This window comes from Antechinus flavipes, chromosome 2 (genome assembly GCF_016432865.1).
Source record: "Antechinus flavipes isolate AdamAnt ecotype Samford, QLD, Australia chromosome 2, AdamAnt_v2, whole genome shotgun sequence".
Taxonomy (NCBI): Eukaryota; Metazoa; Chordata; class Mammalia; order Dasyuromorphia; family Dasyuridae; genus Antechinus; species Antechinus flavipes.
Genome location: NC_067399.1, coordinates 617813492 through 617838928, shown reverse-complemented (window position 1 = coordinate 617838928; position 25437 = coordinate 617813492). Strand labels below are relative to the sequence as shown.

The 25437-nt window shown below is 33.7% G+C and overlaps 1 protein-coding gene across 1 annotated transcript in view; it reads right to left on the bottom strand.

Moving 5' to 3' along the window:
• Positions 1-25437, bottom strand: part of ERCC6 (ERCC excision repair 6, chromatin remodeling factor) — a 110857-nt gene that overhangs the window by 61676 nt on the left and 23744 nt on the right. The window contains exon 5 of the mRNA XM_051981881.1: positions 18376-19081. Coding sequence (XP_051837841.1) covers positions 18376-19081 — 706 coding nt within the window. The remainder of the gene's footprint in view (positions 1-18375; positions 19082-25437) is intronic.

The window sequence follows — 25437 nt, the reverse complement described above, 5'->3', positions numbered from 1 at the left end:
TGGGTATTTAATATAGTTTGAGTTTCTGTAATGTCATATGTTTTCTATTTCAGACAGCTAAGAATTCCTTAAAGATGATTCTAATTTACTAAATTGAGATACTCAGTGTTTTATTTTTCTTATCTGCCTTTTTATGGTCTATCTGGGTAGGTTTAATTGGTATATACTAGCAGATGAAATACACACAGTTAGTAGCATAGACCTTACATAGTAAATTAAGACTGATGCAGACAATTATGCACTTGAGCTTAGAATGAAAGGTGTGTTCATCAAGTGAACCAGAATCAGTCTTCATTTGTATCTTAGCTTTGTCAACCTGCTCTCTAGGAAAATATCTTTAAGGGAATATCTGACTCCTTTTTTTTCTACTTTTAAAATACAATTCCCCAAAAGAAAAAAATATTAAGGTAACAGAATTTCTTTAGGAAAAATGAATTTTATTAAACTGGTGACACAGAAAAGTACCATCTTTTTAATTTGTTTGTATCTTTTTGGCTAAATTTGGTCTGGAAAATATGCTGTATCTAAGTTTCTCAATCAGTTTTTAAATGAGTAGGGAAGTCAGGAAATACAAAATTAAATTGAGTCTTTGATTTAAAAAAAGACAATCACATTGACTGTGGCAAATATAATCTCCTAAATTCAAATAAACTGGCTAGTTTCTTCATTATCCTATTACATTCACTTATCATATGAAGACTGCTAAAGATAAACATTTTAAAGATTTCATTAAAATCATATGATTATACAATACAGGATATTAATCCTAATGATTAATATTAATCCCGATTAACTCAAAAAGCAAATTAGGTAGTTTCCAAATGCAAAATGAAGTGTACATAAAGATGTTGCCACTGATAGTTTTGTGAACTTTCTTTAGAGTTAAATAACTTGGCAGAGTTCATATTTTAACTTCTCTTTGTCAATGAATAATTACAGACTTATAATAAAGTAAAATTAATGCAGAAAATTAGAAGTTTTTCAAAATATTATGGATATGATGGGGGGTGTCAAAGCTAGTTCCAACAAAACCGTTTAATTTTCAATATATTTATACTTCAGAAATCAGCAATCATTTCAAATCTGGGCTTAATTTATTGTATAGATTTAAATAAAATGTATGAATAATAATACAATTAAACTTAAATGAACATAATTTTCCCTCCCTACACCCACACCCAAACCATGATATTAGCCATTTGCCAGCATACTCCTCTCTATATTGCTTAAACCTTAAACTCATAGTATAGTAGAAAGCTCACGGAATGAAGTTATCACCAGAATGCAGGTCTGATGACCATAGGATAACAATAACAACAATTCTAATAATAGACACATATACATAGTGCTTTAAGATTTGCAGACTATGTTAATTTTCTCATTTAAGCCTCATAAGCACCCTGGATACAATAATGTAATAGAATTTTACAAAGGGATTGTTTTTGAGTCATTTCAGTCATAACTGACTTTTCATGACCCCCATTTGGCTTTTTCTTGGCAAAGCTACTGAAGTGGTTTACCATTTCCTTCTATAGCTCCTTCTGTAGATGAGAAAACTGAGACACAGGATTAAGTGACCTACCTAGTGTTACACAACTAACAAGGATCTGAGGCCAGATTTAAACTCAGGAAGATAACTCTTCCTGACTCCAGGCCCAATACTGTCTCCACTGAGTCACCTAGCTTCCCCTAATGCTTATTATTTATTAAATTATTATTTTTTATTAGAAGAAAAGCTTTCAGTCTTATATTGCCATCACTATAGCAGACCTTTGATGATCTCTGAATCTGTTCTTTTCTACCCTCTTTTCTACCCTAATCATGATAATTTTGAGCCCTATCAAGCCTTATTTCTGAACTATGATAGCTGTGTTCAAGAATCTCAAGGAGTTGCAGGATACAAAGTAAATCCACATAAATCATCAGCATTTTTATACATCATTAACAAAATCCAATAGCAAGAAATACAAAGAGAAATTCCATTTAAAATAACTGTCGATAATATAAAATATTTGGGAATCTATTTGCCAAGGGAAAGTCAGGAACTATATGAGCAAAACTACAAAATACTTTTCACACAAATAAAGTCAGATCTAAATAACTGGAAAAATATTAACTGCTCCTGGATAGGTCGAGCGAATATAATAAAGATGACAATAAAGAAAAATAAAATACTGTTTTAAAAAAGTAACTGATTAAAAAAAAAAAGAAAAAAGTTAAAAACAATATTTAGTGCTATATCAGACTCCTAAGAAACTATTTTGATGACCTAGAAAAAATAACAACAAAGTTCATGTGGAAGAATAAAAGGTCAAAATTTCAAGAGAACTAATGAAAAAAAAATAAAATGAAGGTAGCCTAGCTGTACCTGATCTAAAACTATATTACAAAGCAGTGGTCACCAAAACCATTTGATATTGGCTAAGAAATAGACTAGTTGATCAGTGGAATAGGTTAGGTTCACAGGACAAAATAGTCAATAACTATAGCAATCTAGTGTTTGACAAACTAGACTCCAGCTTTTGGGATAAGAATTCATTACTTGACAAAAACTGCTGGGAATATTGGAAATTAGTATGGCAGAAACTAGGCAATGACCCACACTTAACCACATACACCAAGATCAAAATGGGTTCATGATCTAGGCATAAAGAATAAGATAATAAATAAATTAGAAGAACATAGGATAGTTTACCTCTCAGACCTGTGGAAGAGGAAGGAATCTGTAACCAAAAAAGAACTAGAGGTCATTATTGATCACAAAATGGAAATTTTCTATTATATTAACTTAAAGTGCTTTTGTACAAACAAAACTAATGTGGACAGGATTAGGAGGGAAGCAATAAACTGGGAAAACATTTTTACAGCTAAATGTTCTGATAAAGGCCTCATCTCCAAAATATATAACTGACTCTAATTTATAAGATATCAAGCCATTCTCTAATTGACAAACAGTCAAAAGATATGAACAGACAATTTTCAGATGATGAAATTGAAACTATTTCTAGTCATATGAAAAGGTGTTCCAAATCAATATTGATCAGAGAAATGCAAATTAAGACAACTCTGAGATACCACTACACATCTCTCAGATTGGCTAAGATGACAGGAAAAGATAATGACAAATGTTGGAGGGGATGTGGGAACACTGAGACACTAATACATTGTTGATAGTGGTGAACGGATCCAGCCATTCTGGAGAGCAATTTGGAACCATACTCAAAAAATTATCAAACTGTGCATACCCTTTGATCCAGAAGTCTTACTACTAGGCTAATATCCCAAAGAGGTATTAAAGAAGGGAAAGGGACCCATATGTGCAAAAAATGTTTGTGGCAGCCCTTCTTGTAGTGGCTAGAAACTGGAAATTGAATGGATGCCCATCAATTCTTTCTAAATCTGATCTTTCTTCGTGTAACAAGATAACTGCACAAATGTGTATACATTTTGTATTTAACATATACTTTAACATATTTAACATGTATGGGACTACCTGCCACAGGGGATGGGGTGGAGGGAAGGAGCGGAAAAGTTGAAACAGAAGCTTTTGCAAGGGTCAATGTTGAAAAATTACCCATGCATATAAAAATGTAAAAAAAAAAAAATTTCAAGGGATATCACATGGAAAAGCAATGGATGGAAGCTACTAAAAGACCAAGTCAGGGTTGATGGCAGGACAAACTTCACACCAATCAGACCAGCCCAAAAGTGATATGGGTTGCCATGGAAGTCTTCAAGCAGAAGCTGGATGACTACTAGTTGAGTATGTAATAATGAGGATTCCTTTCATATGTACTAGGCCACTAAGATCCCTTCCAATTTTCAAATTATGTGCATCCATGATTATTACAACAGCCTGCAAATTATTCTACCTCCTTCTCAAGTTACCTAGCTATATGAAGTCACATGAATCTCTTTCAACTACCTTTTTATTTATTATTACATACAAACACAAAGAAAGAAAAAAGAAACTTTCAGTGGCTCCCCCATCATGAATGAATGAAGCCCAAATTCCTTAGCTGACATTCAAGGTCCTACATAGAGTTTGATTTACTCCATCTCCCACATGAACCCTACACTCCAGTGGCTCCCCCATCACGAATGAATGAAACCCAAATTCCTTAGCTGACATTCAAGGTCCTATACAGAGTCTGATTTACTCCATCTCCCTCATGAACCCTACACTCTAGTCAAACTGTACTGACTTAAATCACTGCTCTTTGATCTATAAAATTATTCAGAAAGGGAGGGAGAAAACTTTTAAATGCAAAGTTTTACAAAAATAAATGATGAAAACTATCTTTACATATATTTAGAAAAATAAAATACTGTTTTAAAAAAGTAACTGATTTAAAAAAAAAGAAAAAAGTTAAAAACAATCTGTTTCAATCTGTACTCAAAAAAGTTCACCAATTCTTCTGGAGGTCAACAAGAATTTTTCATTGTTCTCTGAACACTCTCATATTTTTGCTCATGTCAATCCACTTCCCCATTCTTATCTGCTAAAATCCTATTTTTCCTCCAATACTCAAGCCAAATATTATCTCTCTAAAGATACTATCATCAACCCAGCTGGAAGTAACCAATTCTCTATACTACTACTGCATTTAATTATGCCTCTCATAAGGTAATTGTCACTTACTGCCTTGTATAACCACACACACACATACACACACACACACACACACACACACACACGTGTGTGTGTATATGTGTGTGTGTGTGTTGTGTGTGTGTGTATATATATATATATAGTCAAAAAAATCATTGACTGAGGGTGGGGGAGGCACAACACAGGAAGGAAATAATTCTAATATTGATACTCCAAACCAGGATCCTACAACTTCACACCCTTACCCATGACCCTCTAAAGCAGGGGTCCTCAAATTTTTTAAATAGAGGGCCAGGTCACTATCCCTCAGACTGTTGGAGGGCCAAACTATAGTAAAAACAAAAACTTCGTTTTGTGGGCCTTTACATAAAGAAACTTCATCCCTGGGTGAGAGGGATAAATGTCCTCAGCTGCTGCCTCTGGCCCGCGGCCGTAGTTTGAGGATCCCTGCCCTAAAGAGTTCCTGACAGTCCTTTTCAGGAGGTTCAGAACTGAGGAGGATATATACAGACACAAAATAGGAAAGCCTGCTGTGAGGCCAGAAGAGCCATTTAATACAGGAAGTCTTTTCTCAGGGACAGGTCACTGAATATAGCCAGAGCTGTGTGATCCTGGGTAAATCAATTAAGCTCTTTGAGATTCAGTTCTTCATCTATAAAATGGAGGGCATGGACTAGATCAGGGGTAGGAAACCTTTTTTCTGCCAAGGGCCATTTGGATATTTAGAACATCATTCATAGGCCATATAAAATTACCAACTTCAAGATCTCAAGAAGTAAGGGGCTGTAGTACCTAGCTTTCAGCTCATCATTGCCAGCAGCTGCCTTAGCAAATGATTTTCACAGGCCATAAGACATTCTGCACCTCTGGACTAAATGATCTCTGAAGACCCTCCCAGCTCTAAATCTATGATCCTGTGATCCTTAAGCTACACTACCCAGTCTCAGAAAGCAGAAAAAGCCAGCCTCCAGGCAACTGTTCTTGCATGTAAATCATTTCAGCCTCCATGCTTGATTGTATCCACCTGAACTCAGACTATGATCTGAGTTCTGCACCAGAGACAATATCTGATCCAATTTGTGAAAATGATCCCTACCTATTCATTTTGATCATTGAGTAATAAATAACTCACACCCAAACACCAGCTCCACTAGGCTACCAGATAATTTTCCCACTCCCACCTACTAAAACAAAGTAATCAATGATTTAACATAATTTTGTGGACAATAAGTCAAAAACTGTGATTATGGTTTGCTCACATTAATCAATCAATAAATAATCATCGAATGCAGCTCTTGTCAGTACTCACCAACTCAAATATATACAAGAAAATAGCTTAAAAAATAAATATTGTGAAATCCAGAAAAACACTGTAAGATCAATAATATCCTAGAGTCTATCTACAAATATGTACATACATTAATAAAATCCTATTTCTTAGCACTGGATTTGCAAATGTTCTCAGATTCCCACGACATTGCCAAAAATATCTCAATATCTCAGTCTCTCAGTCTTTCTCTTACCCGTCCTCTCCCCTCCCCACCATCACCACACACACAGAGTAAGTTTTCCTCTCATGAATGCTGACAAGCAGCTATGTGCTGAATCACTGCACCACCTAGTGATTACACCTAGAAACTGCACTTTGCCCAGAATCTGAGGACACGAAAAAAGATAATTTGTTCTTAAAAGCTACAATTCCTCTTTCCTCTTAACCCATAACTATCATTTCATACCCATCACTTCCTGCTTCCACAATCACCATAAAAAGAAAGGAATGTATGATGGTATACTTAAAGAACCCTAGAGAATCAACTAAAAAACTACTAGAAACAATTCACAACTTTAGCAAAGTTGCAGGATACAAAATAAATCCACTAAATCATCAGCATTTTTATATATTACTAATAAAGTCCAGCAGCAAGAGATAGAAAAAGAAATTGCATTCAATATAACTGTCAATAGTATAAAATATTTGGGAATCTGCCAAGGGAAAGTCAGAAACTATGTGAACACAATTAGGAAACACTTTCCACACAAATAAAGTCAGATCTAATCAGCTGGAAAAAATATCAAGTGCTCATGGGTAGGCCAAGTGAATATAATAAAAATGACATTACTACCTAAATTAATCTACTTATTTAGTGCCAGACCAATCAAACTCCCAAAAAATTATTTTACAGACCTAGAAAAAATAGTAAAGTTCATCTGGAAGAACAAAAAGTCAAGAATTTCAAGGGAATTAATGAAAAAATGCTAATGAAGGTGGCCTAGCTGTGACAGATCTAAAACTATATTATAAAGCAGTAATCATCAAAATCATTTGGTACTGGCTAAGAAATAGAGTAGTCAATCCAGGTTAGGATCATAGGACAAAACAGGCGATAACTATAGCAATCTAGTATTTGACAAACCCAAAGACCCCAGCTTTTGGGATAAGAACTCACTATTTGACAAAAACTACTGGGAAAACTGGAAACTAGTATGGAAGAAATTAGGGTTCGACCCACACCTAACACCATATAGTACACAGTATCAGCAAGATTATGTGATGATCAGCTGTGATAGTTTGGCTCTTTTCAACAATGAGGTGCCTTTTCAAGGCAATTCCAAATGAAATCTAAAGAGGTTCATGATTTAGACATAAAGAGCAATATTATAAGCAAATTAGAACATGAGATAGTTTACCTCTCAGATCTGTGAAGAAGGAAAGAATTTGTGTGCAAAAAAGAACTGAACTCATAAATCAACACTAGACAGATCATTTTGATTATATTAAGTTAAAAAGTTTTTGTACAAACAAAACTAATGCAGACAAGATCTAAAGAGAAGCAATAAATTGGGAAATCATTTTTTTACATCTAAGGGTTCTGATAAAAGGCCTTATTTCTAAAATATATAGAGAATTTATTCAAATTTATAAGAATCTAAGCCATTCTCCAATTGATTAATGGTTAAAGGATATGAACAATTTGCAAATGAAGAAATTAAAACTATTTTTAATCATATAAGAAGATTCTCTAAATCACTACTGATTAGAGAAATGTAAACTTAGACAATTCTGAGGGACCACTACACACTTCGCAGAATGACTAAGATGACAGGAAAAGACAAGGTTGGAGGGGATGTGGGAAAACTGGGATATTGATAGATAGATGTGGAATTGTGAATTGAGCCAGCCATTCTAGAGAGAAATTTGGAATCATGCCCAAAGAGCTATCAAATTGTGCATACCCTTTCATCCAGCTGTGTTTCTATTGGGCTTATCTCCCAAAGAGATTTTAAAGGCAGGTAAGGGACCCACATGTGCAAAAATGTTTGTGGCAGCCCTTTTTATAGTGGCAAGAAACTGGAAACTGACGCCCATCAATTGGAGAATGGCTGAATAAGTTATGGGATATGAATGTTACAAAATGTTATTTTTCCATAAAAAATGATCAGAAGGATGATTTCAGGGAGGCCTGGAGAGACTTACATGAACTGATGCTAAGTGAAGTGAGTAGAACAGGAGATCATTGTTCATGGCTCTTTGCAACAATAAGATGACTGATGCCAGTTCCAATGATCTTGTGATGAAGAGAGCCATCTACACCCAAAGAGAAGACTGTGGGAACTGAAAGTGGATCACAACATAACATTCTCACTCTTTTTGTTGTTGTTCACTCGCATTTTGTTTTCTTACTCATTTACTTTCTTTCTTTTTTTTTTTTTTGGATCTGATTTTTCTTGTACAGCAAGAGAATTGTATAAATGTTTATACATGTTGGATTTAACATAAATTTTAACATGTTTAATATATATTGGATTGCTTGCCATCTAGGGAAGAGGGTGGGGGAGGAGAAAATCTGAAACACAAGGGTCAATGTTGTCAATTATCCAAGCATATGTTTTGAAAATAAAAAAGCTTTATTAAAAAAGAGAGAGAGAAAAATATGTTAAATCTGGGAAGCCCATCTGAAACTAAACACCCCCATAGAGTAAATGGTTGATATGGGATAATCTAAAAGATTGGGTTCTAAAAGATTGGGTTAATCCCCATTCTTCAACACCAATATAAAAATAAAAAATAAAATTTGAACCTGTTATATTAAATATATGAAAAAAGCCAATCCCACTAGGTATGCAAACATTTATGCATTTCTGTGTCCAAGAATACATTCATCAATACATTTTGGGGGGATAGTGATAAATGGTCAATTAAAGCCATTTCTAGTCACATGAAAAAATGCTCTAAATCACTACTGATTATAGGCAAATGCAAATTAGGACAACTCTGAGATACTACTTCACACCTCTCAGATTGGCTAAAATGACAAGAAAAGATAACAATAAATATTGGAGGATGTGAGAAAATGTAGACACTAATCATTGTTGGAGTTGTAAACTGATCCAACCATTCCAGAGCGCAATTTGGAACTATGCCCAAAGGGCTATCAAACTGTGCATACCCTTTGATCCAGCAGTGTCTCTACTGGGTCTGTATCCCAAAGAGATCATAAAAGAAAGAGACACACATATGTAAAAATGTTTGAAGCAGCCCTTTCTGTGGTAACAAGGAAGTGGAAATTGAATGGATGTCTATTAGTTGGGGAATAGCTGAATATGTAATGGACATAATGAAAGAAATGATGAGTAGAGTGATTTCAGAAAAGCTTGAAAAGACTTACATGAACTGATGCTGAGTGAAGTAAGCAGAACTAAGAAAACATAGTACACAGTATGAGCAAGATTATGTGATGATCAGTTGTGACAGATCTGACTCTTTTCAACAATGAAGTGTCTTTTCAAGGCAATTTCAATAAACTTGAGATAGAAATGCCATCTGTATCCAGAGAGAGAACTAAGGGGACTGAATATGGATCAAAGCACAGTATTTTCACCTTTTTTGTTATTGTTTACTTGTTTTCTTTTTTCTCATAGGCTTTTTCCCCCTTTTGAACTAATTTTTCTTGCACAGAATGAAAAAATATGTAAATAGGTTTAGAAGAATTCCACATATTTAACCTGTATTAGATGGATTGCTATCTTGGGGAGAAGGGAGGAAGAAAAATTTGGAGCACAAGGTTTTACAAAAGTGAATGCTGAAAATTATCTTTGCATGTATTCAGGAAAATAAAATACTATTGAAAAAAATATTTTGGAGATCAGGTATAGGGTGCTCTCATCTAGTCCCTGCTACTGGAGAGGATGAGGCTGCGAAATCTCTGAGGTGAAGTAGGGCTGAAATCTACTGGATGTTCAACACTAAGTCTGCATAAATATGCTGAGCTCCCAGGTATGGGGACATATCAGATCGACCAAAATGGAGAAAAGAGAGCAAACCAGTCCAGATCAGAAATAGGAGTCTGTGCTGATAAGCAATGGCCTGGCAAAATGGTCACTGAATCAAATGAAAGTAAGACCATCCAGCTTCAAAACATTTTTTTTTGGGGGGGGGGGGAGCCAGTAAGAACATTTGTTTTGATTTATTACACATTTTTGTTGCAAGAGTTTTTTCTTTTCTTTTCTTTTCTTTTCTTTTCCTCCCAATGAGGAAGAAAAGTGAAAGGGGAAAATTTTTTTTAAGGAATGCACTCATCATACTTTCTCAAGAAATTTTTGTTCTATATATACCATTCAGGTGATTTGCTATTATATATGTTTTATGATATGTAAATATTTAAAATTAAAAGGACTAAGGCAATTTTGATGTACAAGCTTTGTCTATATAAATCAGTAACTTGGATAGGCAAGGATTTCATAATAGTGCATACCATAGTATGTTGTAGTTACAAAAGAAAAACAAGCAGACAACTTATATTTAAAAGACTATACTAAAAAAAAGTTCATATGGAAATAAATCAAATATAAATTTGAGGTTTGGGGATTTATGGTTAAAATGAATTAAAGATGACAAATTTAACCCTACCCATGAGAGAAAATTAAATCATGCTCTTTAAGTCCTACAATCTAAAAGATCTTTGTCAGTTCCTCTTGCCTAAAGGAACACTGATAATTTAATGAAGGAGAAGTAGAGGGAAGAGGCAGGAGGAAGCTGAGTAATGGTAGAAAATGAGCACTTCCACTTGACAGCGCAAGTTAGACTAGTCCCTTAACATCTTGCAAGTTTTATTCAGGACCATGAAAGTCCAATTGGCCCAACCAAAACACTTCTAGTATACTGAAACTAATTTAAGAGCTGCAAACTACCACTGCAAAAACCACTCATTTTTAGCAGAATGTGTTTTTTTTTTCTTTTTAAATAAACATACACGCAGAGTTTCAGTTCCATAAATCTATCCCAAAGATTTATTATAGAGTCAGCTGGATATAGTAGGATGACAAGACTCCAGAATAATGTGCAGGGTTAGTGAATAAATGTGAGAGATACAAGTAGAGATATCTATTGTTCTTATTCAAATCCCATACCTATGTCAAAGTAGTAATAGTCCAAGACAGACTAAAAAAGGGAAAATGTTTCTCTCATGAGCTGTTGACTCTCAGAGTAACAACAAGACAGAACTTTTAAAAAACCCAAAAGAAAAATAAATCACCTTTCAGGTTAAGCAATTTACTTCTCTCAACAAAAAGATCAATATTTGAGACAAATACAATTAATCTCAATATTCAACTTTATAAATGATAAATAAATGTATCCATATCTAAATTCTCTGATGTGAAGAACTCCACCTCAGTTTTCCAAGGAACCCTGAAAACCACTTGCTAACAGATGCGTTCATGTGGTCAAGATGAAAATAAATATAAGTCAATATGACATTATATATTAAGTGAGGAATGAATAGAAATAGCCATCCCTTAAGATAACAAGAAATGAAAATGAATAAAACTATTAATTCATCTTTATTTTTTCTTCACATATACATGGAAATAACAATATGGAACATCTGATCTTCTAATTCACTAAGCAATCTTGATTTTATATCACTGACATTATAAATGATATTAATTAAATTACTCTGAAGAGACACATATTACTTCAAATACCATGTGTGTATTTTGTTAAGATTTTACTTGGTACCTAGGATCAAGTTCCTAGAGATCTAAGACAAAATTCTTAGACCTTTATTTTCTCATAATGATATATTTTAAGAAAAAGCCATGTCTAACATCTTTTACCAAAAGATACAAAACATAATAATGGGACTGTTGGCACAAAATGACCCAAATAATAGTCTTTACCTAATGAAAACAAGTCTGACATGAATGTCTACAAAAACAGGCAGCATGGCAGGTGACTTGAGTCAAGAAAGCCAGGGTTGAAGTTCTTTACCAACACAAAGCTATGTGACTATAGTCAAGTTACATAAACACTCAGTACTTCTATGTCCATAAATTATAGGTGAGCTACAGATAATTTATTGTTGGAAGGCATTTTCCAATATGGAGTTTCATACACCCAAGAAACCACAAAAATTAAAAATATAAACATATTGGAGTAATTCTGGCAATGATTCTGGTCAGTGGTTGACTATTATATATCAAGAAAAGCTTTCTGGAAAAGATAATCCTTGAACTCCAAATTACAGGAAGAAGCTATGGAATTAAGTACAAAGAAATCAAGTTTTGTTAAGTATTTGGAAAAGTCATGAAATAATAAAATCCTAAGAATGGGAGGAGGCAATAGGGCAGAGAGAGAAGAAGCAATCTGAGCCTTGGAGCCATCCTGTAGATGTGAAATAGTTGATTATGACATAGGAGACATCAAAGATTTGTTGTAAATGAATCTTAAGTTTTAGAGGCAGGATCACTTGCCACATTTATAGAGATGCCCTACCAATTTTAAAGCAGAAAAAAAAAGTGTAGTTAGAAACAGCCTGTTAAAAAAAGATTTGATACTTATCAGAAAAAGAATACGCTAAGGTAGAAATACATTGAAGAGCCATCCATTTTGAATCCTTGCAGTTTAGAGTGGATAGTGTTAAGCAAAATAACCAAAAAAAGCTATAAAAACATTTCCCCACAGCTTGATGAAATGTGCTTTTTTGGATATATATTTTGAAATCTTATTTAAGAAAAAAACCTCATTTTCTGTGTTTCAAAATGCGTAGCTTTATACTGATCATTTATCACCAAACTATTGCTATGTTAAGTAATCCTAAAGGTCTTTTTTCTCACCTAAGGGAAAACTGCTATAATTTCAACCAGCTATTTGCATAAAAAACTGAAAAACTATATGGAACAAAGCATAAATAAAAGTGAATGATATTTTTAAAATGTTCTTAATACACTTCTCAATTCTGAATATTTTACTTTCTTATTGCATCTCCCAGACTAAAAAGTGTCTAGGGGTATTAGTGTAAACATTTCACTATGGACAGCTGCAGTTTAATAGCTACAATAACTATAGTTGTGAAATTTTAAGACAAGGAATGTTTTGGTGGCAATTAGAGTTACTGGCATTTCTGAAATTCATTTAAGATATTATTCTAACTTTAACAAAAAAATCATTCTAGGATATGGCTTTGATAATTTCGTTTTATAATTTTAACTTAAGAACAAAATTTGTTTCATTGAATTTAAGCAAGCATATTAAAAAGTTTTCTTCACAGAAGACCTACTCTGATGTCCCATAACAAAATGGAGGTAATTCTGGGTTATCAATGGTTATGTCATACAGTAATAGGCACAGGCTCTGGCCATTCCTAAAATACCAAAAATGTTTGCGTACCCACACAGATGAAATCACAGATCCTTAAAACACTGAAGTTTAATCATGATTTAATCAAAATAATGATCTAATTTTTAAAAATTAATGTAATAAGGAAAATAGGTTTTTATTAATACCATTATTCTCTCTTTACTTAAAAATCCCCCAAATGTTTACCCTGCTTATTCTTATCTGAGCAATATTCCACAACTTAACCACAAATGCTTCTATTAAAGGACTTCCTAGCACAACATGGTCTTTTGCATAACAGATGCTTCAAAACTTTCAGATCCTTCCTTTTGACATAAATATGTTTGTACAAAAAAGTAACTCCAAAGTTAATAATCCAATTCAATATATGTTGAATAATAATTTATAAAACTACTACTGCTTGAAAAAAGACTTACTAGTTGTGCAAAGAAAGATAACTACATCCTCAAGTATTAGATATAATACTATCTATTAGATATGATAATGGGGAAGAGACATTAATAACTTTGATGTGAAGGAGAGAGAAATAAAAGCAAAGGAGAGGTTCAATAAAAGTACTACATAACATCTGAAAATAGAAGAGATCAATATAGGAAAGGAAGTTGGTTATCAGGGAAGGCTTCATGAAAGAGGCTCTTGAAGAGAAAAATGTCACAAAATGGGGATGGTAAAGCAGAAAAGGGAGTCACTGCAAGCAAGGGGGTTGCATGAACAAAGGTATGGAAATAACAGTACTTGACTGGAAAGAGAGGGACAAACAGCAGTCATGCTTGATTATACAACACATGGAGAGAAATAGGACAATTCAATTTCAGTTTTTCTTAACTCAAAGTCCAGTCCTCCATCAATGATTACCAAGCTGCCTCAGTAAGCTATGGAAAGTCATCCAAGGTTTTAGAATAACAAGACATAGCATGCAGATTTCTTGAGAAGATTTCTCAATCAATAAATGATAGATAATTGAAAAGAAAATAGACTGGAGAAAGAAAAAAACAATTAGGAAAATTTGGGTAAGAAATGATAATAGCCTGAATCATGGTGGATACAGCGGTAGTAAGGAAAGAACACGGCAAATGATTGGACAGAGTGAAGAAGTTGCAGAAATAAAGACAAAAATATTGTGAAGCGGAAAAAAGAAATTAAGGACAAAATCTTGGACTATACCAAGTATGGAAAGAAAATGAGGAGCCACCAAAAGAAATTGAAAGAGTGAACAGAGGGACAGAATCAAGAATCCTAAGGGTAGTGACACAGAAGCCAAGGGAATTGAGGCTATCAAGAAGTAGAGTAATCCACTAGATCAAATTCCTCAAAGAAATCAAGATGAAGAGAAGAGATAAAAGGCCATTAGGCTTAGTGATAAGGGAATCAGTTACCTTGCTAATGGAATTCATACCGAAAAAAGCTGATGAAAAAGTGGATGAAGGAAGTTAAAGCAGTAAGTAAAAATGACTTTTAATAAAGAATTGACAGTGAAGGAAAAAGAAAGATGGGATAATAGCTTGATCAGATGGCAGTCCAGAAAAGGTTTTGTTTAGAATAGCCCCATATATGTCTTCAGGGTGAAAGGATGCATCTGACAAAAATAACTTTGTCTTAAAATCCCATTCTCTGTTCTACAGGCTGCATACCAGCATTCAGTTCCAGTTTATATCTGCTTTTCAGCTGTTTCACTGGGAAAAACACTGGCTCAGGAAGATGGGTAATGATGACCACCAAGAGAGAATGACTCACAAGGATTAGAGGTCTAGTCAATCAGCTGTGTCTGAAAGCAGAGATCAAAGAACTTTCCAAGCTGCTGCTGCCATATAATGATGCAACATCTTCACCATCCCCCATCCCATGTGCAGCCCATCACACTATCTGCAAAATCAGAATCTACAATCCTGCAATTCAACCAAGTGTTCTCACAGAGAAAAGCCATGCCAACATGGCCAAAGGAGGCAACACCCCCAATCACTAGCTTCAGTCAAAGCCCCTCAAGGGGCTTTCTCCCAAGGTTCTGTTCTGGGCTCCCTTTTCTTTTCCCTCTATACTCCAGTTTCTTAAACTGTAGGTCGTAACCCCTTTTGGAGCTTTGAAAGTGAATGGGGGGGGAAATCACAAAAATTATGATTTATTATCAGTAACTGATTTGTACAACTTTTTAAAGACCTATATCCTCAGTCACATACACACACAAAAAAAATTCTTGGGCGAAAATGGGTCACGAGCAGAAAAAGTTTAAACCCTACTCCATACTACTTCACTTACGGATCCCATCACCAGCCATGGATTGAAATACCATTTCTATCCTGTTGATTCTCTAATCTTGCTTTGCTGTCCTAATCTCTTAACTCCAATCCTGATTTCTTGAATTTTTCTTGAATCTTAAAATGCCTTTCAGACACATCAAACTGGATGTTCAGCTAACATCTTAAACTTAGTATGTCCAAAATAGAACTCATTATATTTTCCCCTAGGCCCTCCCCTACTACTATTTTTCTCCCCACTTCCAGTTCCTCAGGCTCACAACCTAACATTGTTCATTTTCTTTCCCCTTAAGCCCTCCCCTACTCCTACCTTTCTCCCCACCACCTTCCAATCCCCCAGGCTCACAAACTAATGGTGTTCCAAGACTCCTCTTCCTCACTCATTACTACATCCAATCTGTTTCCAAAGCTGTAGAGTTCACCTTTATAATACCTCTAAAATGCACTTCCTTCTCCCCTCTGACTGGACCCCACCACTCCAGCACAGATCTTTATCACCTCACACCTAGACTACTGCAATAGCCTCCTGGTGGCTCTGCTGCTTCAAGACTGTCCCCACTCCAATCTATCCTCCATTCAGTCTCTAAAGTGTTTTTCCTCAAGGAGAGGTCCAATTATGTCACCCATCCACCATCTCACTCCCACTACTCAATATACTTCAGTGTCTTCCTACTGTTTTCTAGGAACAAATACAAAATGATCTGTTTGACATTCAAAGCTCTTTTTGGCCTAACCCTTCCTACCTTTCCAGGCTTCTTAAACCTTACTCTTCAACAGGTATTCCTCAATCTAGTGACTCTGATCTCCCAGCTGTTCCACAAACAAGACACTTTCTCTCTCCACTTTGGCTATCCCCATGTCTGGAAAACTTTCCTTCCTTTGCTCCAACTACTGACCTCTCAGGCTTCCCCTTAAGTCCCAACTAAAACCCCTTCCTCTTAAGCAAGAAACCTTCCCCATTCTTTCTTGATTCCAGAGCCTTTCTTCTGGTATTTACTATTTATACTATAAATACCTTGCTTTGTCTTTATCTGCAAATTGTTTTTCTCCTTAGATTGTAAACCCCTTGAGATCAGGGATTATATTTGTTTCTTTTTGTATCTTTTGTGTAATGTCTTACCACAGTGCATGGCATATAGTAGGTGCTTAATAAATGTTTACTGGTTGATTTATATAGCATCTACTATACACAATGTTTTGTAGATATTTAAATGCTTGTTGAACTGAATCTAGTAGCTAGGGAAAGACTAAAGTTAAATGAGAAACAGAATTTTCAGCAGTGAAAAAGATAAGATAGTTCAAAGATAATAAGCAAAAAAGAAAAGAAAGAAAAAAAAAGATAGGCTCCAAAGTTCAAATCAAAAGTTATTTTAATGGGCATTTTCAAATAAATAAAGAAATTATCCTATACTTGTTTTAAAATAGCAGTATTTAAATTTGACGGATGTCTTTAGTATCTTTAAATAACAGATCAGGAACATCAAAGTAATTAAGCAGAACCTTGAACTATAAAATACCAAATAAAACTTGAAACCATGACTCATGTAAAATTTAAGTTATTATCATGATCATGATCATCATTATTATTGTTATTTAGCCAAGTCAAGGCAAAGGTATGGTAAGCATAATTAATTTTCCTTGTCTGAAAATTGTTTATTTACCACAAATTTGATGTAACTTTAATGTACTGAGTAAGCACACCAATATTCCATTTAACCTTATCTATACAAACTAAATTACTATGAAATCAAAGAAAGTTATTTCTCCTAGAAAAAAATGAAAATTATAAAGAAAGAGAAATTCAATATGTACCTTCTTTATTTTCTAAGTATATTTCCAGAATTAACAGTTCTTTATAATACTATATGTAACTTCTTTAAAATTAAATTCTAACACCACCTCACTTATTTGGATTTGTTGGAACATGAGAAACTCTACATAAGTGAATTTCTCAGATACCTGAAATCTACCTCTTTAAGTGCCACAATCAGTATTTTATCCATTTTTAATAATTTTTTCCCCAAAATGAATGTTTCTTTAACTTTTTCTTGATTTGATCCTTATCCTTACCATCCTCAACCAAAAAATGAGAAAGCTGGCAAGATGATCTCTAAGCATTCTTCAAGCTCTAGGTCTGGGATCCTATGATCAAATATAAAAGTCATTTTCCTTTCTCTTTCCTTGCTGTCAAGCTATTAAACGTTAATTTCTTCTATAGGAATGGGTCACCCCACAGACGTCCAACAAAATAAAATCGGAGGCTCTGACATGACAGCCTACTTCTCAGATGTGTTCAAGATAATTGACGTTAACTGAAATCTGACCTCCAAGGATAATGCATAATAATTTCAAAAATTTGAAAGGAAAAGAATTTAAGTATTATGATTTCCATTTTTCAGATGAGGAAATTAGGACACGAATATTAAATAACTTGCTCATCATTATGTAGCTAGTAAATAAACAGGATCCAGGATAGAACTAAGTAATATCTAGTTCTTAATTTTTTATAAACTTGAAGGAGTCAATTTTCAAATACAGAAATGGAAAAAAAATTGCATTATGAAGCAATATGGCATAATGAATACTATTAGACTTGGATTCAGAAAGATAATAATAAATAACAATGGCAAAACACTTAACTTCACTGAAGCTGTTTCCTCATCTGTAAAACAGAGCTAATAAAACCTGTAAATAATTACTCCACAAAGTTATGAGGCTCAACTGATGTATATAAATATAAAGCATTCTCCAAACCTTGAATACTATTAAAATGTTAACTATCATTACTGTCATTGCTGATGCAAAAACTGGCTATACAACTTCATAATTTAGCCACTAAATAACTCCTAAATAAGTTCAACTTAATGACTAACCTTAACCGTTGTTTATAATAATTTCCATCTCCATCATCTCGGCACCTCTTGATTTTGCCATTTTTTCCTATGGATTCTTCTTCTCCAGAGCTGGGAAGATATTCATCATCAATTTCCTCTGCTGCAGTTTTATTCTGCTGCCTCCTCTGCTTGGAGACACATTTCAATGTATGATCCTGCTTATGTGTAGTATGGAGTGCCAGTTCTTCCTCTTCCTCCTCTTCTTCCTCCTCCTCAGGTATATACTCTGAATCTTCACTTTCACTTCCTTGATCATACTTGGCCTTCTTTGATTCCAATGTTTTCTTTTCCTTTAGAAATTCTATTTTACCCTGGAACTGAACAGCCCTCTTTTGAAGTTTCTTAATATGCTTTTTCAAATGCTTATCTGTTTTCAACTGCTTCCCATTGGTCTTGTTCTTTTCTTTTTTATCTGAAGTTGGGATTGTATTTGAATCAACTGAAGTCTGAATTTTCTTTTTTTTCTGTATGCATAGCTTCTTCCTCTCAAATGATAATTTTGCCTGATCCGCCAAATATTTTTCAAAGTCTGATGCTTCATTAAGCATTAATTTTCTAGGCTTTTTCTCTTGGTTCTGAGGGATTTGTGTACCAAAAGGGGTCATCTGACCAGTCCGAATAAGCTCTTCCCATTCAGTTTCCTGAGCTGGCATGAGCATACTCCCAAGAGATGATGGCCCAGGCTCTGAAAGATTAGAGAAAACTCATTTGTGTTTTGGTATAAAATGTGCTATGTCTGAATATTATTAGTGTGGGTCTTGGGATGAGACAGAAAACAAAGTCAAAGAAATAAAAGTTATCATTTATGGCAGAAAAAAATCAACATACTTCCCCATGTACTGACATTTTTACATACTTTGTATACATGTACATACAGAGTAAAACTTCACAAGTTTCCTTATATTTTATGTGTGACATTTAAAATAGCCCTATTCACAATGTCCAAATACTGTTATCTTGAATACTAGAATAAGGGAAAAATTGTTATCGTGAACCTCTCCCCAAATACTATATTATATATATCACATCCACCCTCATACTTTATTCTAATAATGACATTTTGATTCACATATGCACATAACAAAATCATAAATTTCTAAATCCCATGAAGAGTTTATACTATAGTTTGAGCTAGTCAAATGAAAACTAAAATACTACATTAACATCCATATATCATGTATTAAGAAAAATGACAAGTTAGATATTTTCTAGAGAGCAAATGAAGAAGGTGAAGGGATGTGAAATAATATCATACAAATGCTGGGGATATTTATCCTACAAAAGCAAGGATCCAATTGCTATCAAATGTTTGAAAGGCTATCATAATGAAGAGTCATTAAAATTGTTCAGTAGAGTATTTTAAGGCCAGAATGGGGAACAAATGACAGAAGCTACAAGGGGAAAGAAATTTAATTCAACTTATAGATTAGTCTACAAAATTAGATTCTGCCTAAACATAAAATCGTCTGCATATTGAAATATTGAATTCAATATCACTGACAAAGGTCAAATAAAAGCTACATGACTATTTCTCAGGTATACTATAGAACAGATTTATATATCATGTGGAAAGATAACTAAATCACAAAATCCCAGAGTTGGAAGTGACCTCAAGGGGCCAGCTTATCTAACCTATACATCCAGAAGAACCCCTCTACTTCTGTTTGAATAGTTCTAATCCACTACCATCAGAGGCTATCCATTCCACTTGCAGAGAGCCAACCTTCTTAGAAAGTTTTTATTTGTTTTAACTCTAAATTTGGCTCTTTGAAATTTAACATATTACTTCTAACTGTGCTTTCTAAACCTAAGAAGTTTACTCTTTTTTCTACTTGACACTCCTTGAAATGCCTGAAAATAGCTATCATATATATGCATCTTCTGAGGGAACATAACTGTTTCCCTTCAACTAATTTTCACGTGACATAGATTTTGAGATCTTACCCTGTCCTAAGTGCCCTCCTCTGTTCACCCTTTAGATTAACAAGGTCCTTTCCAAAAATCTGACACAGAATGAATGCAATACTCCAGAGGAACAAGAAGGGGAAAATGGAATATTATATAGAAGGAACAGCAAGCAGGGCTGTTTGTATAAAGTTTGTATAAAGAGCATAGTGCATGAGAAGGAGTGATGAATCTTAAAAATAGAATATTATTGTACTATAAAAAATGATGAGCGCAGTGATCTTTGGGGGAAAAAAATGGAAAGACTAGCCTGAAATAATAAAAAGTTAAATGGAGAGAACCAAGAGATCATTGTATATAGTAACAGCAATATTGTTTTAAGAATAATTTTGATCACATAAGTTATTTTGGCTATTATAAATACCAAACTAGCTACAAAGGGCATATCATGGAAAATGCTATCTGCATCCAAAGAAGGTATTGATGAATAGAAGTATGTATATAATGGTTTTAACACACACCCCTCTTAAGGATAATAATCTTTATGGCAGGAGGAGAAGAAAAAAAAAAGGAAAAAAGAAAAAAGAAATTTACATGATGACTTTATTATAAATTTAAAAGGTATAGCAAATAGTACATAATGGATTTGCAGTTTCATATGCAATCTTTTTTTAAATTACACTATGTTATGGAAATGTTTGTTTTATCCAATAAATTAAAAATTAAATAAAAATTTAAAAATAAATAGGAAGAACTTTGAATATCAAAATTTTATTTTTTTACATTAAAGACAAGAGGGATCTACTGAAGCATCTTAAACATAAGAATGACAGATTTGTACTTAAGGAATATCAAAATGGCAGATATGTGAATGATGGATTAGAAAAAGGAAAGACTAAACGTAGAGACCCATCAGCAAATAGTCCAAGTTAGAAGGAATAAAAGTCTAGCCTAGGATGGTTTGGGTATAAAGAGAAGATGAATTCAAGGATTGTTGGCAGTTGGGGTAGATAGGAGAAAGAAGAGAACAAACAAGTGAAGCTATTATACTGTATACCTCCGTGACTGAAAGAAATGATGGTGGCCTTATCAGAAATCTATAAATGAGGTAAAGAGATGGATTTAAGGGGAGAGATAATGAATTTTGCTTTATATATATTGAATGAGATCCGTATGATATATCCAGCTGGAAGTATCCATCTGACATTTGGAAATAGGAGCCTAGAGCTCAGGAGTAAGGAGGAAAGATAAGGAAATCTGAAAATCATCTGCACAGAAAATATAACTACATATATGGCATTTAATGTGATGGCCAAGAAAAAGAGTGTAGAGAAAAAAGAGAAGCAGAGCTGTGAGGTTGGAACAATTCCCAAATATTAGTCAACCCACAATGAAAATTAGACTAGTTTTTCCTTAAAAGATATTGAAACAACCTTCAAGATTTAAATGGCTAGGGGGAGGGGAAGGCAAAGAAAGAATATTAAGTGCCTCCTATGGCCAAATACTGCACAAAGTATTTACAACTGTTATTCTATGTGATCCTCATAATCACACTGTGAGGTAGTTGCTATTATAATTCCCAACTAGCAAGTATTATAAAGTAAAATTTAAACCCAAGTTTTCCTGACTCTGTTTTTGTTTTGTTTTGTTTTTTTAAGGAATTTGCTTAGAAGAATTTGCTACCAGGCTTAGGCCCAAGACTTCCTCATCCCCTGAGGACTGGAAAAGTTCCAGCCCATCTCAAATACTTGGTAGATGGACCACTCCAAGCAATTCAGAGAGAGAGGAGATTTAATCTAAACTGAATCACTTTTCTGTGTCTACACTTCATATCCTAGTCAGATTTCCCTCCAGGCTATAAATCTGTTTGTTAATTGAATGACTTCCGGGCATCCTATTTCATCATTCCTAAACTACCAGAAGATGGGGATGAATCCAGTCCAAACCAAAATCTCTTTTTAAAGTGATCCTTCTACCCCGGGACCCAGTTTCTTTGTAAATGAACTGATCCAGAAGATTTTTCCATGTGGGTTCCTCAATTTTTTGAAGGGAGATTTATTCCAATTATAAAAGGAAATCATAAAATTATCACTCATCTGGCAGAAGTTATAACATTTATTAAAAATCACTACAATATCAAAGCTCTCAGGCAAACTTAGGAACTGTTTTTATAATTCCTCGTTATTTCTTCTTGACACCATATTGGTCTACTGTATACATCAAAAACAACATGGATTCCATTTCTGCCTTCTTAACCCAAATCCTCTCCATATTTTTGACAATTTTGAGGGGTTTTTTTGTTTGTTTGTTTGTTTGTTTTAAGGAATTCACTTAGAAGAATTTATTTATGTTCTCATCCCAATTTTGGTGAAGACTTTCCATGTAGCCTTAATCAAGTTGATGTTACCTAAGTTCCTCTTTGAGAGAAAGTAAGATAATGCTTCCTAATGCATTACAGGATATAAATATGGCTTATTTAATTTTTGAAAAAAATTTAATAATATATTTTATTACTTCATATGTATAGTTTTCAAGTTTCTTCATAAAAACTAAATTTTAGTGCTATGGTCAAATAGTAATTGTTTCTTTACAGATATTACAAAATTTGTTAATTTGTTCTTTTAAATACAGTTATAAGAAATCAGATACTCTTAGAAGAAAACTATTCTTGTGTCAAATCAAGGACATTTAACTAAGACCAATGGGAAATAGATTCCTCTGTATTATCTTCCAATTTCGTATCACTTAGCTTACAATACTATGAAACATATTTGCTTTATTGGGAAACAATGTTTTTGTACACACAACATAGACACACATATATATACATTCCTGTGCTAATGATTTCCTATTAATAATAATATTATAATTTATCTTTAATATAAGGATCTTTACGTATTTACAAGTATGACCAAAATGGAACTGACATTATTCCTATAACATCGCAATTATCTTATAGATAGGGAAAATAAACCCTGGAAAAGTTACATGATACTAACAAAGGTAGAAGAAACCAAAGATATCAACTTCACATATATTGATTGCAAATTTTTTCAATCTACAATTTCTTGATATAGTTCAATGAAATCAGTCCTCTACCACAGATAATAGAGCTCTTTAAGAGAAGTGTACACAGAACTCATTTTTAGTTTTCATGAAAAATATCCATTAATAAAATATCTTAAGGGGCAGCTAGGTGCAGTGGCTAGAGCACCAGCCCTGAAGTCAGGAGGAACTGAGTTCAAATCTGACCTCAGGCACTTAACACTTCTGAGCTGTGTAATCCTGGGCAAATCACTTAATCCCAACTGCCTCAGCAAAGATAGATAGATAGATAGATAGATAGATAGATAGATAGATAGATAGATTAAATATCCTAACATTTATTTCTCACAATTTCATGGTGGAAGGGATCCCAGAGATCATCTGGTCTAACGCAAACCTAAAGATTTATAGAAAAGGTTTTTCTGCAAAGGTATTTCTACAAAATCCTTCAAAAATGGAAATCTAGATTCCACATAAATAAAATACATAGACTACACATAAGGTAGAGAATATACTACTTCCCAAACAACTGATTCAACTTTTAGGAAGAAATTTTTCTAACATTAAACCAAAATCTGCTTCTCTGAAAAGCCCATTCATTATTCCTTGGTTCTTTTTTTCAAGAACAAACACAAGTCTAATTAATCAGTCTTTGATCTAAAGGTCTTTCAAATATTTTAACACAATTCCCATCTCTCCTTTTCTTCCTCCTCCCCAAAAATATACCAAATTTTCTCTTCTCCTGGTTAAACATCACCAATTCCCTTAACTAATTATTTATGGCAGAGTCTTCAATCCCCTTACCCTCATCTGGACATGCTTTAATTTACCATGTATTTGTTCTAAAACATAGTACTTAGATTGAATACAATACTCCAGAGTGATGCGGATTATAACAGGCCTACCACCTCTCTTATTCTTAACATTAAGTTTTGGTCTGCTATGAGATATCACCAATTCATAATCAAGATTACAGTACTCTAAAACTCCTAGATCTTTTTCAAATGGAGTATTATTTAGTTATATCTTATCCCCTCAGTCCTGTGCTTATGCAATAGACTTTTTAACTACAATATAAGATTTTACAGTTACCTTTATTAAATTTCATCTTATGAGATTCAGCTCTAAGGGTATTGATCTAGAACTAAAAACTACCTCAGAAGCCACTTAAATTCATCTTTTAAATTAGTGTTGAGGAAAAGGAAGCACAGAGAGGTTAAGTGATTTGTCCAAATAACAGCTGAAATTCCAATGTAGACCTTCATTTAAAATACAGTACATTTTCCCTTGTACTATACTGCCTCTTGATATCATTTCAGCCTAAAAAGTTTTTTTTTTGGATTCTGTTAGCCAACTTATTAATTATCCTTCCCAGCTTTGAATTAACTGCAAACCTAAGTGTGTCATCTACGCCTTCATTCAAATCACTGACTAAAAAATTCTGATTATCATAGTCTCAAAGGTAGATCAGTAAGACACTCCACTAAGAACCTTCTTCCAATGTGCCACTGAACTACTTAAAAACCTTATAAAATATACTTTATCCCTGGCCAAGAGCCAATCATGCCTATAATTTAAGTTATAATCCAGAATCCTAAATTCCCATTTTAGATGCTAGATAATTAAACAATAGTTTCTTCCCAAAAATCTACCTAGTTTTTCCATTATCCAAATTGCTTCTAACTTCTAAATTTTTCAATTACTTGTCTACAACTTCATAATCCCTAGTAACACCTTTCAAGTTTTTGGAATAATTTTCAAAATTTAACAACAACAACAAAAAAAAAACCCTGAATAATTAAAATGTATCCTTCCAAATAAGGCAAATTGATGCTGATAGTTTATCTTCCCCCTTTCTAGAATATATAATTAAGACCACTTTTCTTTTTCTTCAAAACTCTTAATGTCTGATCTAGCACAAACCACTAAGAAATAAATTGTGGTCACTGATATTCAAGAGCTCAAAAATTTGAGCCACTTCAGCCTAAGAAAATTGCAAGTCATAGAAATACTAATTAATATTCATTAATATATCCTTTTCTTCATCTATTTTATAACTAATGCAAAAAAAAATTTAAGACACTCAGGATT